The following is a 20,331-nucleotide window of genomic DNA, read 5'->3' on the forward strand; positions in this document are numbered from 1 at the left end:
TGGGTCTCAACATTACATACTTTTGCAGATCATTTATAAGAATGGGAAATCTGATCTTAAAAAGCACCTTAAGGAGAGATGTACCTATTAACTGTCTTCCAATTGTTTGTTTCTAATTGGAGGGGAGGGGATGTATCAAAAAGTCCAGGAGTATTTCTAGCTATTATTACATTCTAGATCTTCTCAACAGAGTGAAAGAGAATGATAACCCTGGTGAGGTCCAGTAATAAGGGACCCTGGGAATATCTATACAAATAGAGAGAGCTGATTCTGGTGCAAATATGTGAAATATCACCATGATAAAAAAAAAATCTACCAGAATTATGAAGGAGAGATTACACAGGAATTATCTGATTTTTAAAGAGCTATAACACACTTTTAAATCTTAGAACTCTGCAGGGGGCTAAGTGAATCCCTAGCATAATAAATTTTGAGACAGCTAATGAATTTTGAGACAGCTGTACCTTTTCACATTGGCAGGCAGAAATCACATTATACAGGGTGGAAGAGGAGAGGAAGATATTTGAGAAGTGGCATTAATTTGTACTTCCTTAGTTTTAGGAACTTTCCCTCCCAAAACTTTAAAACTTCTCATTTAGATCTGAATTATTCTTACTAGATATTTTAATAGGAAGAAAATTAATTAGACTTTTATATGACAGAACATTGAATTAAGTTTACAGTTCCAACAGAAAAATATTTCAAATTATACATTAACCTATAAAACTTTCATGTTAAAGCCACTCCAGTAAAAACTATACACTTCAAAAAGTGACTTGAATAAGTGACCAGGGAAATGTTTGGTTCTCTTGTAGAAAAGTCATAAAGGAAAAAACTGAGTTGGCTACAGATACAGTTGCCTAAATTGCCTATAAGGATTACTGTGGCAACGGCAGTTCATTTCAACATACAAAGTTTTTTAAAGGACAATTTTACTCCCTAATTTGGGTAAGGAGGAGAAAGTCAGTTTAATCAGTTAGCACTATTTAAAAAGTACCAAAAAGTTCAGAATTTCTTTTAAAATGTAATTTTGGTACATTTTAAAAGGTAGATAGGGATCTGGGTAAGAAAACTATCTACACTTCTGAAAATGTATGAATAGATAATTCATGTTAACTAATTTGAATTGTAAAATGTTTTCTTTAAAAAATATGTTCGCTTAGCTTTAGTAATTTCCTTAAACACTTTAAACCTTTTCTTTAAAAAATAGTTTATGACATGAATTTGCAATATTTCAAACGGTACAAAAGTTAATTTTTACCTACGTCCCTTTGAATGACCTCAAATTCCAAAGTAATCAAGATTTACTGTAGGATATTGGAGTATTAGGTCCCTGAATCAATCCAAATATTAACATCTGAAACCAATACCAAAAATTAGTTTTAGGAGACTCAGTTTAAATTCTCAGTGTCACTCACTATGAGGTCTATTTTTTTTATCACTAGCTATGGGGGTCTTTATAAAGTCCCTATAATTTTATTTGATTTGAATATTTAAATGGTAGTGTTTACTAACAGTGGATTGATGTTTCTGGAATCAAGTAGTTAGCTCACTTAATGGAACATCTATTTTGTTAGGGATTATTAATCACATTGGACAGTATCTGCCAAGTTGGGCAAATGATGCATTTTAGTTTTGCTGATTCTTGTGTTTCAAAGACTAATTTTGTATTTCAGTAGCACTTCAGCGTGTTAACAGGCCCTAATAAAAACAGTAAAAGATTACTAGGTAAAGAAGTAACAAATACAAACAACATAAGTTTGCTTATCAGGAACAACTAACGTTTGTATAGCATTTTAAACTTCAGACCATGCCTGTGCACACAATGCCTTATTTGCATCTTACCTCGACCCTGTGAGGGCAGGCATCTTTATTGCCATTTATAGATGTGGAAACTCAGAAAGGTCTGAGAATGGAGAAGGCCAAGTATGAGAACCCAAGCTCTACTACTATTAATTTGCTGCCCTGGATAAGTCACTTAAGTCCTCTGGGCCACAGTGTCCTCATCCTTAGCTTTCGGAAAATAACATCTAACTCATGGGATTATTCTTAGGATTAAATGAGTCAAATGTTTATAATGGAATCCTGGGCAGAATAAAGCAATACTCAAAACTTGATATTATTATTTCAAAAATAAACACTTGAATATTTTTTATAGTAAGAAAGTCCTGACATCTGGAACACAGGAATGGGAAAGGTCTCAGAAACAAAAAGTACTGGGAAACATGAAGCCCAAATCTTTGGTTTCACTACCCACCTCCCCGCAAAGTGGCGGGGCCCCTAATTAAGTGATACTCAGAAAACCCCACACAGAGTAAAGTCATTTCATTAGAGGCAGTCCAAAGCGGCTGACAGAAGAAAGAAATGTCAATTGACAGCTGAGGGTGGACCGAAAAGAAAGACTCATGGAAAAGCAAAGAGGAAATTCAAAAGAACAAAAGGGCTAAGAATCATTTAATATACAGATAAAAATATGACTGTAACTCAACTGTTCACAAAAGTCTCACCAAGTTACAGATTATAAAATTATTCTTGTAGAGAAACAATGGGTTGAAATTTTGAAAAAATTTAACAGGCATTCTGAAATTTTTAAGTAAGGAAGTATTTAAACAAAATATTACATAAAATTTCCGGGATAAATATATAAAATAAGAGTGTTTAAAGAAACAGCAAAGTTTCATCTACCTAGAAATCACTTTTGTGTAACACTTGTTTCTCCAGAATGTGGAGATAAATGAGCTGCTGCTCTAGCTTAGTAGTATGAAAGATGCCACAACATTCTTGTAAAAATACAAATTCTGTTAAGCATGATGTGATAATTAACAAAAACTGTTCAGAGTAATACATGAGAAAATGACGGTAAATCTTCTTTGGAGAAGAATACATTTCCGATGAAATCAAAGCAAGGGAATGAATATGTTAATTTTATCTTGAAGAAACATGGAGGAAGAACTGATCACTAAAGACCCCATGGAGATTTGTGGTGATAATCTCTCCTAGACTACTGACGACAACAGATACCAACATTTACGAAAGGCTATTACGGTTTCCCTTCAAGCTGTATTTTATTGCATTTAATTCCACAGCTTTTTATTGACATACAGCTGAACTTCCAACTTTTCAGGCCAGTCTCCCAAGATTTTTTGCCTTTATATCATCGTTTCCTGTTACTCTGATACAAACACCCCAGGCTTGGGGTAAAACTTTCTTGTTCTTGAAATTGTTCTCACTTTTCCATATCTGCTCTTATCCTTGCCTTTCTTCTAAATCCTGTACCAAAGCCCACGCCAAATTCTATCAACTTCATAAAGCCTTTTCTGAAATACCCCCAACCTGACCCCAACCTCTGCACAGGCAGACTCCTCCCGTAAGACCCACGACATGTTATTGTTACCATTTTTGACTGACTTACTCAAATCTCTAGTCTCTCAGCTGTCTAAAGTGAGCAGTATATACTACAAGGATGCTAGAGTCAAATAGGCAAGAGTATCCCAGGCTCCACCAATGTAGAGGTGGTCAAGATACGAACTCCAAAGAGCCTTAGATCCCCGCTCTGAAGAATGGGATAACTGACTTTACATGTTTGTGCTTAGGTAAAACATCCAGTCTGGAATGAACCAATTAATAAATGCATGCATTCTGCCTTATGCCTCAGATCCTACAAAAACCAAAGGAGGGGGTATTATAAAGGTCACTCAAAATTGCCTTAACTTTCCAGGTCCTCCCCTCTTCTTTGCACTGACTCTGCTCTACCTGAAGGACAACATATGTGATCCTCTACATTGACTGTCCATTAATTAACTATGACTATTAGTTTAAGTGACATGTGGAAGTTTCCAGCAATATCTTAGTCAAAAATGCAGGCTTGGGCTTCCCTGGTGGCGCAGTGGTTGAGAGTCTGCCTGCCGATGCAGGGGACACGGGTTCGTGCCCCGGTCTGGGAAGATCCCACATGCCGCAGAGCGTCTGGGCCCGTGAGCCATGGCCGCTGAGCCTGCACGTCCGGAGCCTGTGCTCCGCAACTGGGGAGGCCACAACAGTGAGAGGCCCGCGTACAGCCAAAAAAAAAAAAAAAAAAATGCAGGCTTATATTCATATATTTGTAAGGGAAAATGATAAAAGGAAAAATAATATTGTTTCTGGGTCTCCTAACAGGCAGTTGAAGAAGCTAGAGCCTGTGAATGTCCACAACACTGCACCATCATGCACACTGCCGAATTTAAGAAAAGAACCCAGGTTATATCCTTAGGACAGTATTTTTTAAATTACTTATAACTAATTATTCCTCTAATGAGATTCATCAGAGAATATGAAACCCTCATTCAACCATTTTTTCAACAATGCCAATCAGTACTGGGAAATAATTCAAGAAACCGAAAACAAATCCCAAAACAGGTATGTCCTCTTACCAGATGCACAAATAGAAAATAATCAAAAAGCAAGGGAAGAGTCAGAGAAAGTTTTAACAGGTTAAAAAAACCCGATCTCTTCAAAGTTGTATTAATTATTACTTTAAGAATATATTTTAAAAACAAGAAGAGAATGGAAAAAATTAAGTACTTCTCATTCAATTGGTAATGACAGAATAGATATTGGTGAACATCACGTAACTATTTACACTCACATGCAAACTATGCTGCAAGACTATGTCTTGTTCCTAATAGAGAACACATTTTAAATTGGGGGTTTAAAATTAAAAGATTACACATATAAAAATTTTTTAAAAATGACTGCCTGGAGAGAGGGGACCTTGAGGAACTGAGACCATATTAATCACAAACAATCGTTAAGACCTGGTACATTGAATCCACCCAATAAGTTTTTGTTGATTAAACTGACATTTCAATTAAGGCTGCAATATTAACACAAAAAGCACCAGCACAATTACCTGCACTTTAACGTAATTTTGAAACCATTTGGTCAATAAGTTGAAACAAGTATCACTTATGCCTAGAAACCAATTGTATAAAGGATTTTCAAAGCAACTGAACCTTCCACACTTGGTACTAGAAGTGAGACAATATTTCATAAGAGCAACAAGGCAAGTTGTGAGATGGAAGATCCAGTTATGGTCTCTACTTGAAGTAGTTTGCAGTGGGGGGCACCTTATAAGATTTAGATTTCATTTCACCACAATGGCAAATACTGTGAAGCTAATTAAGTAATTAGTAAAGGAATTCCTGTATGAAAATAATGCTTCCTCTTAAAAATGGCCACCTATTTGGTTTGTAAAGTAGCAGTATTTAAGAAAAAGCAAACAGTATAGTGAGACAGGTTGCATGTTATCCAAAAACAGTAATCCAAAAACAAACTCAAGAGTTTAATTATAGGAAGTTTGTGCAGTTCCCTATGAGGGTTCAGCTAATTGTTTGTTTTATCATATAAGCATGACTATGAAAGGATCTAAAGCTATCTAATAGGAAAATTTTACTGTTAATTACTGTTATGCTCGTGAAAATGTCCTGCAACATTTAAAATCATGTAGGTTACTGGAATTGATTTTAAATTTTCTAGATGCTCTACATAGTCAAAATCCTGTCTTTAACAATATAGTTAATTCCTGAAGCCTTATGTAATCGTTAATTACATAGCAACTATGCTAATCATTTACTCTGGATTCAAATTTCCCTGAACATTGCATAAGAAATTTTTATGTTCCATCTTAGCTTGTTAAAAATCTCAATAAAACCACAGCAGTTGAAAGAACTATTTTTCTACATACTGAGATATCTAATAAAATGTCTCACTTGAAACTCTGTATTTGTGCCCTGCTGGTTCATCTTTCCATAGAACTTAACCAAATGTTTGCGTGGCTAGGAATCAAGATTATTTGCAAGTTGCAACGCTCAAGAAACAGTCAGAATTACTCCTTTCAAGTTTAACCACAATGATATTGCTTTGCTTTCCCCTTACTTGCTAAATCCACTAGACAATACATTTTAAATGCATAATGAACTCACATTCATTTAAGATTATTTTAGGAACAGACTAGAATACAATTTTTCAAGAAATTTACTCACATTTTGGAATTAATGCCCCACCTCTCTGAATAGTCTTCCTGCATAGAAATACTTCTCCCCAACTATTGCCTACACAGTGTTTACATGCATGCACACATCACAGTACATCCTGTTCCACTGCCATTCATTCATTTACTGGTTTTAAATATTCATGCTGCACAACCTACAGAAACAAGTCAAGGCAAATCTCTTGATAATTGCGTTTATTGCAAAATCAAAAAGTATTAGCACTGGAAGGGATACAAATTTTGCTCTAACGTTCTCATTCTAAAAACACATTTTAAAAAAAGAAAAGAAAAGAAAAGAAAAGCTGAGACCCAGAGATTGACTTAGATATGGTTACAAAGCTATTCAGCATCAGAACTAGATTAATATTGTCATCTTTACTATGGGCATTCTCTGACAGCAGAAGCGGGTTCCTAGAAATACTAAAAACAAAAACCATTCATAATAAAATCACCTTCATAAAAATCAATCCCCCACATCAATCAGTGGAATATATACAATGCGAAAAAACTTCTTGGTAATAGGTTGCTTTTGGCACCTCACCAGTATTTGCAAGGTGGACTTGGAACTCAGGAATAGGAACAAAGCTTGTATGTCTTCACATAACACTTGATTCAAGGATTCACCTTCGTGCTGCTAGACCTTTAGCACGGACTCCAAATTTACTGACTGGGGGTTACAGGATTGGTTGCTCACGGTCACCATAAAACCTCGTCACTGTAACCTACCTCCTTGGCCATGTCTGTGTATTTCTGCTTTTCCTTTGGATCGAGAACAGCCCACCAATCAGCTAGTATCTTGGTAGCACCTCGGTTATCAAGCCTGGGGTGTTCCTGACGTACAAGGGAGCGATGACGTTTGCAAAATAAGAGAAATGCATTCATTGGTCTCCGGGCTCGCTGTTCTGGTGATTCATCATCTTCAGTTTCACCGACATCTTGCTCTAGACCATCGGCCCCAAGAAGTTGAACCTATTAGCAATAAAACAAAAGCCAAATGTTTAACACATCCTGGATAACTTTGCTTTAGCAATTAGTCTTGGTTTTCAAATTGTATTTTTCCTTAGCTCCACTTAAACAACTTACAAATTGGGGGAAAAAAACGATTTTTTAAAAGTCATCAACCACTGTTTGTGGTTGGTAACCAACTTAAGATGTTTTCTTTTGCTTAGTTTCTACAGCAACCTGTGCATGTCTGTACTACAGCATATATCACATTGCTGTTATAATTGCTTACATTTTTTTCTCACTAACAGTGAGCTCTTTGAGGACAAAAGCTCTCTTATTTTCCTCATACACAGTGCATAGCTTAATGTCTGGTCTAACATTAGTATTTAACTAACTATTGAATGAAGGATTCAACCCATTCTGTGATATATGGGTCTCAAGATTAACAACAATATCCACATAAGACACATGAGCATTAGTTCTGTCTTTCTACTCTTTGGAATGTGCTGTTGTACAACTAATAATATGAAAATGTTTAACATGAAAGTAGATAAAAATCTAATACAGACTATTTAATGTTTTTGTGCATATCACAAGTGGAGCCTCCTAGTGTAAAAATCAAAACAGACCTCTAACATTATTTGAAGGAAGAGCTACGTAGTAAATTTTCAAGCTTGTAGATATCACACTTTCTTGTCCACTGAAATTCAATGGTGATAGGGCTTAAACTTTCAAAATCTGTTTTGAATCCTCTCTTTTCTTAAACATTTCATTGAAGGTCTTCAAGGACTTCTGCAAAGCGCTGACCCTCTCCATCTGTGTAATTCTCATTGCCACTGCCCTAGTACCACTCTTGCCTATGGCCTTGTCTTCCTGCTTTCAATCTCTTACAATACTTCCTGCGCATGGCTGCAGGTTACATTTCTTAAAGCACATTTCTGATCACAGAATCTCAGAATATAACAGGATTGTTAAGTATCTTCTAAGGCTAAAATATGACAGTGCGACCAAGAACAGAAGTCCAGTATGCTTACTAAAACCATTTCTTTACTTGCTGCTTCACAGTTAAAATCAAGAAGGATCGAGGTAGTTGTTAGACTGCATTACACAGTAGGGCAGTAGTTCTTAAACATGAGTGGGCACTGGAATCCCTGGAGGTCTTGTTAAAACACAGATTGTTAAGTCCCACTCCCAGAGCTTCTGATTCTGTAGGTCTGGAGTGGGCCTTGAGAATGTGTATTTCTAACAAGTTGCCAGGTTATGCTGATGCTGCTAGCCTGGGGATCACACTTCGAGAACTACTACTAGAAGGCAACCACGTTCTCTTATATCGTGTTTATTGGGCAACTGTTACAGACGCTCTAGGACAAATCACTAGCTTCATCCAATTAGATGTTTTTTAAAAGTCTTTTAAGTTTAAATTAAGTATTGCACATGCATTTAATTAACCATCAATTATCTTCAAACACAAATAGTACAGAACAATCATGAAGTCATAGCTACTTGATTTGGAAATACATTAGGGATTATTACTGGGGGTGAAGGATACAGATTTATCTTCCTCATTATGTGTACAATCACTAAAAATGATTTGAGTTTTCAAGGAATATTTATTTAGCATTCTGAAACTAAGAAGCTACAGAAAAAGACCAGGCATAAAAAAATGTATTACGTAGGTTGAGGAAGTAATTATAGTTTCCCTTCAGAAAAGAATAACTTTTGATTCAGTTACTAAATTATAAAACTCAAGCCAAGAGCTGAGATAAATAAGACAAATCCTGGCCCAAGGAGCTCACTGTTTGGGGAGAGGAGAAAGATATATAAGCAAATAAATTAAAAAGCAGGATGATGACTGCAACAATGAACCAGTGCAGTAATGAAGCACTAGCAGATGGGTAGGAGAACAGGCAAGTCTCCCTAGAAAAGGTGTGGTCTGGGCTAACTTTTGAAAGATGAATCAGAGCGTGTAGGGTAGTCAATGGGGAGTCATGGGGAACTAATAGAGATTAAAGCTCAATAGTTCAGACACTTATATGCAGCTCAATAGTACCAGTATATAAAAGATTAGAACAGGAATCTAAGGTTACAGAAGAAGGTATGGGCCACTTCATGAAGAATGTGCTCTGTCGTGTTAAAAAAAAAAAAGATTAAAAAAATGTGCATTTAACCCTGTAAATGAGTGGCTTCAGACTGCATGGATCAATAAAAACCCTTGGGAGGGGACCAACACAGATTACCAACTTTTTGTTTTGTCAAGTATGAACATTAAAAAAAAATTTTAACTACTATCTAATATTATAACTGTTTCATTACATTAACTAATCAAAAAGTAAGTAAACAAATCAATAAATGTATGATATATAAATTAAATTAAAACGAAAAGGTATCTGGACCTATTTTTCTTTCACCAGAGGCCAAGTAACACTGCAACAAATCAACACTAGCACTGGACCAGGATATGGAAACCACAGCTGGATGCAATGAAGAGCCATGAGTGGTTTTAAGCAGGGGAAAGACATTGTTAGATCTGTATTTTGAGAGAACTCCTGTCATCAGTGTTGAGCATGAATTACAGTAGCAAAACTAGAGTCAAACAAAACTAGAGGAACAAGTTAAAAGTTTATTTCAGCTGTCCATGCGAGAATGGAGACAGGGCTGAATCAAGGCAGTAATCATGAGAATGGAGAACTGAAAACAGAAACAATATTCACTAATGAGGTAGGACCAAGAGTGATTCGTGTCTAACTGGATGTAAAGGTTGAAAAAGGAAGAAGAGTGTTTCCAACTTTGGCAGCAAGATTCCTTCATACACAACAGAGAACACTTTTTCTCAAATGAGAGAAATTAGATCTGGTGGCAGAATGTGAAGTGGCTCTTAGCAGAGAAGTCCCAGTTGGGATAATGAACTGATGTACCAATATAAAGAAGTAAGACCAAGGGTGCGGGTGAGATCTCTGAATGTGGACCAAAAAGAGAACAGGACTCGATGACTTCATTCTTTCACTTAATAACTATTTACTGGGCACCTGATATGGAGCAGGCACTGTTCTAGGTGATGCAGACAGAACAGTGAGCGTATAAACTCCCCATCCTCATGAAGATGAAGAGTAGCACAACTGCCTGCCATTCTGGAAGGATCTCTCTGGCTGCTCTGTTGAGAACAGACTGTAGAACGGCAAGAGAAGAGGCAGAGAGAGAGGCAGAATACAATAATCTGCACTAGCATTGGTGGTAGCTTGGATCAAGGTAGCAGTAGTGACATTGCTAACAAGGGGTCAACTTGAGAACTATTTTGAAGGTATTTACTGAAGGTATTTATTTATTTGAAGGTATTTATTTGAAGGTATTTATTATTTGAAGGTATTTATTATTTGAAGGTATTTACTATTTTGAAGAATTTACTGATGGATGGACAGATGTGAGACTTGAGCAAAAGAAAACAGACAAGGTTTCAGGTCTGACCAACTTGACAGCTGGAGTTGCCATTCACTGAGAAAGGAAAGATGTAGGAGGATGGGGTTTGCAGGAGAAAAGTGACAGCTTCATTTTGAACACATTCAAACTGAGATTCTGATTTGATATCTAAGTGGATATGTCAAGTAAACAGTCAGAAATACAAGTCCAGAGTTTAGAAGAAAGGTCCAGGGTGGAGACAGGAATTAAGATAAGAAGCCCAGAGAACATCAACATTTGAAGGTAGAATAATGGAGGGACATCAACTGGAAGGAACCAGAATGGTATAGTTGGGAAGTTAGGAATAGAAATGAGTGATTGCTGTCATGGAAACAGCAGACAGCTTCAAGGACCAAGTGAACAACAGGTGCAAATGTGTCAGAGAGATCAAACTAAGCATAAGCATAAACTTGGCAATTTCCTCATACAGGAAGAATAACACCATTTCTCTGAAAACGGAAAGGAAAAGATGGATAAGGAGTGAGATAAGAGTAAGATGAGTAAGTAGAGAAAGCTGAAGGAGTCATTTCTGGTGGCCTCTGTGAAAGAGAAGAAAAGTTCAACCGTGAGGAGACCATAAACAGTACCCAGAGAAGATGTCTGTGAAACAGGAAAAATGTTTATAATTCCTGCTGAGATGAGTGGAAGAGGGAGCTGACCCAAGTCTAGGACAAAAGACTGAACGGATATCGAAGGCCTGAAGAATAGTAAAAGCATGTTTATGAAATTTGTAGTGACACAAAATAAGTACTCATCTATTTTTTACTGATTGATTGATTGATTGATGGCTGCGTTGGGTCTTCATTGCTGCGCGCGGGCTTTCTCTAGTTGCAGCGAGTGGGGGCTACTCTTCGTTGCGGTGCGCGGGCTTCTCACTGCAGTGGCTTCTCTTGTTGAGGAGCACGGGCTTCAGGCACGCGGATTTCAGTAGTTGTGGCATGGGGGCTCTAGAGCACAGGTTCAGTAGCTGTGGTGCACGGGCTTAGCTGCTCCACAGCATGTGGGATCTTCCCAGACCAGGGCTCGAACCCGTGTCCCCTGCACTGGCAGGCGGATTCTTAACCACTGCACCACCAGGGAAGTCCAGTACTCATCTATTCTTCTACTGAGCATATAACTATTCAAAATCTACTCTGTGCCAGCCACCATTCCAGGCTTTGAGGAAGGAGAAGAGGACAGGAAGGGCAAGACCCTTGCTCTTACCGAGCTTATAGCCTAGTCTAGGAAGGCAGACATAAACAAGTGCACAGCTAAACACAAGGCATATAAGAAGAAGTGTGAGGGAGGAAATCCTCAGACGTGGAATGCACACTGGGTGGGAGGGACACCTGAGATGATGGGGAGGTAGTCCTTGTGCTGAGACCTGAATGATGAAGAGGAGGAACCAGTCACGCCAAGATCTGAAGGGACGTGTGGCTTTCAGCTGCATGGCTGTGTGGCTTTCTTGCAAGAGCCGGCTGCTCAAGTGTGAGACCAGAGGAGGGGACTAGGAGGAATGACTGAACACAGAGGCACGGAGGGGTGACAGCAGCCAGATGCCCCGGAGGCCTCAGAAATGAGAACCTGAACAGCTCTGAACCTGCCTATGGTGGCAAGGCTAGGCTGGGAGGGAAGAAAGAGAGGCCAGGAGCAACAGGTGGGTGCAGGTAAGCACATCAAATTTTATGAACTCACTGCGTTTGAATACTGTCTGCAAATTATTAGTTAATTGACAGAAATACTATTTAAGAAGGATCTGGGGCTTCCCTGGTGGCGCAGTGGTTGAGAGTCTGCCTGACGATGCAGGGGACACGGGTTCGTGCCCCGGTCCGGGAAGATCCCACATGCCGCGGAGCGGCTGGGCCCGTGAGCCATGGCCGCTGAGCCTGCGCGTCCAGAGCCTGTGCTCCGCAACGGGAGAGGCCACAACAGTGAGAGGCCCGCGTACCGCAAAAAAAAAAAAAAAAAAAAAAAAGAAGGATCTGTTTCAGTTTAAACTACTACTACAGATACTTTAAGAGTCATCAACATTTGGAATAAAAATGTAGATTAAGTAGTTAACTAGGATACAAGTTATACAGACTCCTAGTAACGCCTCCTTTGCACCACACAGGTTCACTGCAGTTTCCAGAATGAATGGTCAAATAAACTTAAAACTTCTACAATAAAAGGAGGAAATTACCTTATCAATATCCTCCTCTTCGTCTTCCTCTTCTTCCTCTTCTGAAAAGTCAAGAAGTTTCTTTGCTAGCAATGGATGCCACTGAAGACACTTTCGTTTTGGTCGTTTTCCAGCCCCTTCTCCTTCTGCGGAATGATCTTTATTTCTATTACTGCCTTTCATTACTGTGACCTGTAGTAATGAAAAAAAGGAGAAACAGAGAAATGAAAGTAAATTTGATTAAAATTAGTTTATTTAGCTTCCTTAACTTTAACTGGATTATAGTTTTAATGATTAAAGTATCTACCAGCTTAGACATTTACTGGATTCAGTAAGAACTAAGTACATAATCAAACATTCATTTTAGTGGGTTAAATTGCTAATAAAATTTGCCTTTTATGAAAGCTGCCTCCTTCCACTTCATAACTTCAGAACTCAAAACACAAAGTGTCAGGATGATTACAAGTTACTGTCACCTGTTCGTATTTACTCAAAATAGTGTTTCTCAAAGTTTTCCACCAGAGGAATGTGAAAGATGCCTCCCAGGGGAGCAAAGGTGCTCACAGAGGTGGGCCTCCCTACATTCTCCAACGGCTCCTATTTTATCATAATTTACATGAATTTCACATTCTATACTATGATAAATATGAGTCTGAAGTATTATTAAGTAAAATGAATGCTTTATAAGAATCAAGTGTTTTAGATTTAAAATAAAACTACTTCATAAGACGACACACATTTTTCAAAAACTAACTGTGCAGCCTCCAAGGATCCCGTCTATGCATGAATCACTTAGTGGGATGAGCACCCTTCTGCACCGGCCTGTGATACAACAAATCACAAAGATCTTTGCATCTCCCTATTACATATGCCCTAGAGAGCAACAAAGTTTTGCTCTCTAGGCCTTTTTCCCCTAAAAGACGATTGGCTGAAATAGCTAGGCTATAGTCAGGCTATGAATCTGACAATATCTTTCAGAAGCCGAAAATTCTAAATTATTTTTCAGTGAATATTTTAAAAAGTTTTTCTCAATGAAAGAAACTACGTATTTATATTATAAAGGTGAAAATAACAAAAAATGAGGTTTACCTTCTCCATCATGCCCAGTCCCACAGCCCAAAGGTAAATTATACAGTTTCTTACATGCTTTCTCATAATTATTTAATATTTTTCATTCATTCATTTGAAGTAACATTAATATACAAATTACTCTTTATACATAGTCATGTGAAAATTGAAACAATACAGTTAAATGCCATCAACTTAAATGGTTCATGCTGACAATTACAAACGTAAATGCCATTGCCAAAATCACAGGGTGGTGGTCGTTTTGGTCAGTTTAAATCTGTATTGGTCCAAACACTTGCAAAGTACTTTTTTTTTTCAATAAACTTTTTTTTTTTTTTGTGGTACGCGGGTCTCTCACTGCTGTGGCCTCTCCCGTTGCGGAGCACAGGCTCCGGACGCCCAGGCTCAGCGGCCATGGCTCACGGGCCCAGCCGCTCCGCGGCATGTGGGATCTTCCCAGACCAGGGCACGACCCCGTGTCCCCTGCATCGGCAGGCGGACTCTCAACCACTGAGCCACCAGGGAAGCCCTATCAATAAACTTTTAATGCCATGTTGCTGACACTAGCAACATGAGCAAATTAAGCTAGCATAGGATCCATGAACATATAGTTTCAATATTCATCTAGTTCTCAAGCCTTCAAAACAATACGACATAAGCAATTTTTTAATCTTCCTTCCTTGTTTCTGAGTTTGGGGTCATATTTAAGTCTTCTTCACTTCAAAATCGAAAAATATTCACTAATGTTTCCTTTGAGAACTTACGTGACTTCATTATTTTAAAGAAACCATGTAAATAACTGATCAATCTGGAATTCATTCTGACAAAGGAGTGAGGGAGGGATCTAGCTTTTTTTTTTCCCCAAATAGCTAACCAACTCTTCCAAACCATTTATTAAATCATCCAGCTTTCCCCCATTCCTTTGAAATGCTACTTTTATCCTATACTGCATTACCACATGTGTATAAGTCTACTTCTGGATTCTCTTCTGTTAATAATCATCCCCTCTGTTTTCCTATCCTTTGACCAACTTTAATATCCTTAGGACAATATCATTCTGTACCTTTTTCTATACACAAATATATCAGTAAACACAGCCATTTAAAAGTTTTAAGTTGAAAATATCATGCTCTTCTAAGTCAATACACCTTGATCATCCTCATTTTGTAATAACTATATAATATTCCAAAATAGGAACATATCACAATTTTCTCAATTATTCCATGATTGATAGATGTTCAGATTATTTCTTGTACTACAATAAAATCTTCATTTTAATAATCTTCATTTTGATAAAATCCTCATTATTAAAAGCTGTGTCTAGCCAAAAAAAAAAAAAAAAAAAGGGTGGGGAGGTGAGAAAAACATGTTCCCGTGGTTTTCTTAGCAAGAAACTTCTGCTGAGAATCTGAAGCAATTACATGATTCATGTGGTTGCCTCAAGAGTAGAAGTTATTGAAAACTCTAAATGGAATTAGTTATCTGGTATGCTCTTAATAAATAATAAAGGAACAACGATTTCTTTGAATTGATAGACCATTTCACGATTCCCAGTCTATCTACAAATAAAACTTGGCATGGAAAACCCAATTTCTAAAAATACCAACGCTATATAGAGAGAAGAGGAAACAGCTATTTTTGTGGCTTATTAATCACTTCAGGATGAGATGCTTGAGTGGTAATTAAACCCATACTGGGTTTTAATACCGGATATTTTATAACACATTTTTTAAACAATAAAAGAAATTAATGGGAAACTATACGTCAGGCAAGCTGTTATCAGCGGGAGAGGTCAAAGTGACTGCCGGTGCCTAGAGAAAAGTACATCATTTAGCCTCAAGGATTCTGATTATGCTATTTGATGATGTGTGAATTGTGTTTAAGTGTATGTGCCTTTGCACATATTTATGTGTAATTTCAATATTCAAACAGAAAATAGAATATCAAGAATCAAATGAATGGATGGTATATGTGGCTTTGGGGTTCAAAATAACCACGTTCACCTCCTCCCACCTCAATGTTCTGATTCTTTCCACATAGCTGCTACGGCACTACGATAATGTATATCTTCTCTGATACTCCCAATTAATCTCTCCATCTCCATAAATACAATAGAAAGATCTTATATTGCTAACAACACTTACCACATTTTCCCTTGAATTACAATTATTTGGGGACATCCTACCTCCATCACTAGGCCTTTTTCTTGATGATCCAAGACTAGTTATCTTTATATAGAAGCATCTGGCTTATCAGAACATCAAGATCAGTCAGTTGTGAGAATTGTTATAAACAACCATATGAAACTCCATGCTAAATTATGGTGATAATTCACTATTTTTATACAGTAGAATGGCTTCAAAATTAACCCCCATCTCTCTCATTCCTGTGACTTCAGCTATTTCTTCCTGAGTGGGAAAAAAGGAAGTCTGAAAACTATGTATAACACTGAATGCGGGCCAGGGCGGCATGTTCTGTGTGAGAACCACCGAACCCCTGGGCTGTACGAAAAGTAAGATTGATAACCTCTAGCACAGTCTGGAACAAAGTAGGGGGGAAGTAAGTATTTTTGGCATGAATGAAAGCTGAACTGAAGATAGTAAACCTGGGACAAAATAGTCAAGAAAAGTGTAACTGACCTAATGACCATGAAATACCCCAAACTATAAACTAGAGATTTTAATAACTTATAGTTATCTGATTACTTTTTAATTCACCATGGATCTGTTTTCAAACTGTTGAAAGAAAGCAGAAGAATGTGTGTGTGGGGGGAGGGGGGGAGGGGATGATGCTCCTGATTATCATTCAGAAGTAATGACAAAGCAAGACAGGAGAACGCAAGAAAAGATGAAGAAAAACATCTTCTGAGAAAGAAAAGGGAAAAAGAAGGCAGAATTTTGAGACTCAAGCATATTGCTTTTCCTATTTCAACAATGAGGAGGAAAAATTGTTAAGTTCTGTTAATTTTTGACAGTAACAGAGGGCTACCTTTGTAATTATTTTGCCACTAAAACCCCCCCACACATTATAAAGTTCGGCTTCTTGTTCTGGAACATGAGCAAATTAAGCTAGCAATCTATACGTAATGAATGAAGCAATTGGGGGACTTTATTCAAAAGGGGTCCTTCTTCCTTTCTGCATGGCAACTGTAGAATAACAAATCAGGTTATTCAACTACCAGTGGACCCTGTACTTGAAAGACTCAATATCATAAAATTATGTTGCTGAGATTATCAAACGATGGAGGCTGAAGGTCCCTATCCAAAATACCGTTGACCCTTGAACAACATGGGTTTGAACTGTGAGCATCCACTTATACATCAAATTTTTTTCAATAAAAACAGACTATATTACTACATGATCCACGGTTGGTTGAATCTACAGATGGGGGAGCCATGGGTACAGGCAGGTGACTGTAAAGCTATATAACCCCTGCATTCAAGGGTCAGCTGTATTGAATATTTACTTATCTTATAAAAACAAACCAACCCATGTGTTCCCTTTTCTTTGCCAGATGAGTTACCCTAATTAGTACTCATAATACTGATGTAAATCAACTTGGTGATAAATTAGGAAAAACTTCATTTACCTTTATTCTTCAAGTGCAGCAAGTCCATTCATGAAGACCTTTACTGAGGTCAAACTTCATGAGAAATTTAAAGAAGAAATATCATAGAAGAAACAGGACAAAGTAAATACCACGTTTAACAAAAGAAAAAAATGGACACTGGAGCCTAACAGGCCTCCTTTAGAATCCGGCCTCCTGCCCTAACTGCTTGTTGTAAAGTTATTCATCTTGCTGATCTTTCCACACATTAAAACTAAGTAATAGCTCTACTGTGAGAACACTTTTTATATAACACCCAGCACAGAGCCTGGCATCTAGAAGGTTCTCACTCCATGTTAGTAAATCCTCCCTTTACACACAAGCTCCTTAGAGGGAGTATGGGTTTAACAGGCAGCACGTTCTCGCTTAACTCAGCCTAAGATGCAGTTCAAGAGAGAGCACAGAGGACTCCCATTTAACAGTGGTCCACATGCTTCCCAGATGATATAACCTCCAGCCTCAGCAACTGAAAAAGAAAGATGGAAAATTTCTTTCCTTTTGTCTGAGTGATATACAGTCAGAAACAGAGCCTTGGCATAGTCATAAATTCTGTAAGATCCTCTAGTCTTTCCTCTTGTCTCACAACTTAGGCAATCAGTACACTTTAGCTTTTAAAACACTGTGTAAATTTAACTGTGTCACAGGGATATTTTAGAGTTTAAACTGTTTCCTAAATGTCCAATAAAATCCCATTCAAATCATATTAATGGAAATTCAGACCAAATGAGACAGGGGAAGGTAAGGGAGGCCCAGGAAATTTCATTGTCAGACAGCCATGCATTCTAACCTCAAGTAAGGCCTCTCCTGGGTCCAACTAAGACTGTAAAGCTTTAGAGCTGTCTCGGATCTACAGAGAAGATGAAAAATCAGCGCAAAGAAATGGTGGTAAATCGGTAGCTCTAGAGCTTCCCACAAGTTGGACCAACCTGCTTAAAACCTTCTGAGAGTGCCGCTGCTCTCGACACCCCTTGCTTCCACTGCCTTGCGCACTCCCTAAAATTCTCCCACTTTCTGCCAAAACGGACATCCTCCTCCAAAGCCCAGGTAATATATCACTTCCCTTCTAAAGCTTTCTGTGAAAATCTTAAGTCAAATGCCATCGCTCTTTGATCACACTTGAGCTTGCTGGTCAAGCACTTACCATGGTGTTTCAGTTAGTTTTATCTACGTCCTCACTATCCTCCACAAAATAGGTTGTGAACTTCTAGAGGGAAGGTGTCATGGTTTCTTACTTTCCTGGCCCAGGACTTCAAACTGAGCCTGGTACACAGCAGTCCCTGTAAAGGGTATTTATGGCTTATAATTTCCTCACCTAACACTTAACCACATATCACAACTTCCCAGAATGAATTGTTCCTCAGGATAATTTTAAAAACAATACTAATACACAGCTAATATTTATTAAATACTAATCACTTCATACTTAATATTCATTATCTCATTTAATCCTTATAAGAACCCTTGAGGCAGGTACTATACTATGCATCCCAGTTGAAGAAGCTGAGGGTTAAGCCACGTGCCTAAGGTCACACAGTTAGCAGAGAAGCTGGCGCTAGAAGCAGGAAGCCCAACTCAAGAGCCCAAAAGCACACCTAGGACAAGAAGCTCTAATATAAAGCCTTCCATCTGTTGATGCTCTGGGCATTTCCCATGGAACAAATAGCTTATGAGCCATGGAACTACCTAAAGGGAGCACTGAAGGGTTGGAAAGTGAACACTTTCAATGGTTCACAGCAGAAAAGTAAGTGTACATCTCTGATGACTCCAAGAGACAATTAAATTAGATTAACTTTAAAACTCTTTGAAGATTAAAGCCCTATAAGTGCTAATTATTATTTATTGTAATTCTAATGACAATTTTAAACTGTAGACAGATTAAATGAAAAATATCTTTCTATAAAGTAATACTCTCATTTTAGAAGCAATTCAGTCACTCTATTCATGCGGAGTGTCTTTAAATGCACTCCTTATTGAAAAGCAGTAGCTCTTCAAGTTGAAACTTTAACTCTGTCAAGATGTTATCTACATGCTCTTCATGAATATTAATAAGACACACACTATTTAAAGAACGGCTTAGCTATACTGGCAGTTCTGGTTCCTGTGTCCTTCTCTCATGAAGGAATATGTATTCTAAGATCTCTGATACTTAAAACTCCATGACATTTAGCCTTAGGAGAGCTTAACATGGTTCTCAAAATGCATGCTACTCTAGGCTACAGACAAAAACAACAGCTACCTTGAAAGAGATAAGGCACCAAAAGAAGTGACTTAGGGAAGAAAAACTACTTACACAAGGAATTCAGTAACAGGGTGGAACATGTTCCCCATCACACCACGCTCCCCCAAAAGCCCAACTCTCTGTTTTCTTATAATTTTATGGTGGCGTTTACATTCTTCATCACAAAGTCACCAAATTCCTATCCTTCAACAGGCTTAGCATAATACATTTGCCTCTTTTAGTTTCTAAATTAACAAAGGTGCTTTCTTTTTAATCCATTTATTATATTGTTAGGACATACCTATCCCACCGACAAGAATCTGATGCACAACAAGACAAACTCACGGCAGTCTCTTCCTCATTTATTCTCAATGCAGCTGAACGCGTATTTATTGATCGCATGTTGAGCTATGCACTGTGGGAGTTAAGTGTACAGCCTTACCTCTCATTTAACCATCGCCCCTGCCGCCTCTGCTCCCCTGCCGGGCTGGTGTCGTCCTGTCTGGCAGCACCTGCCCTGTGCTTCCTCAGCTCTCCCAGGCCTGCACACTGTACCCCACACACCCATTCTCACTTTCTGTGCAAGTCCCCCTGAACTCCCATTTCTGAGGAGCTATCTTCATTTGACCCAGCTCCTGTCTCTTTCCTTCCTGAGCACCGGTTTTGGCCACCCACGTTTCATGGCTGTGCCATATTTTTTGACACTTGATTGTATAACAATCATCATTTTCCCGTACAATATATGTATGATGATTCCATATGAACTCCTCCCACAGAGACCCTTGAGGGTAAAGAACACGCCAGATGCTATATTTTCTGGATCTGTCAGAGCAAACATCCAGTGTTAGACAGGGAGTACATGAGGAAGTGAA

The 20,331-nt window shown here is 38.1% G+C and overlaps 1 protein-coding gene across 4 annotated transcripts in view; it reads right to left on the reverse strand.

The window, feature by feature from the left end:
* The window catches only part of BBX (BBX high mobility group box domain containing), a 281,965-nt gene that overhangs the window by 87,954 nt on the left and 173,680 nt on the right, over window positions 1-20,331 (reverse strand). For all 4 annotated transcript variants that reach the window (XM_060150648.1, XM_060150647.1, XM_060150649.1 and 1 more), the window contains 2 exons: window positions 12,588-12,758; window positions 6,755-6,997 (listed from right to left, as the gene is read on the reverse strand). In XM_060150648.1, the coding sequence (XP_060006631.1) occupies window positions 6,755-6,997; window positions 12,588-12,749 (405 nt within the window). In that variant the 5' untranslated portion in view covers window positions 12,750-12,758. The remainder of the gene's footprint in view (window positions 1-6,754; window positions 6,998-12,587; window positions 12,759-20,331) is intronic.

Source organism: Lagenorhynchus albirostris, chromosome 5 (assembly GCF_949774975.1).
Source record: "Lagenorhynchus albirostris chromosome 5, mLagAlb1.1, whole genome shotgun sequence".
NCBI lineage: Eukaryota > Metazoa > Chordata > Mammalia > Artiodactyla > Delphinidae > Lagenorhynchus > Lagenorhynchus albirostris.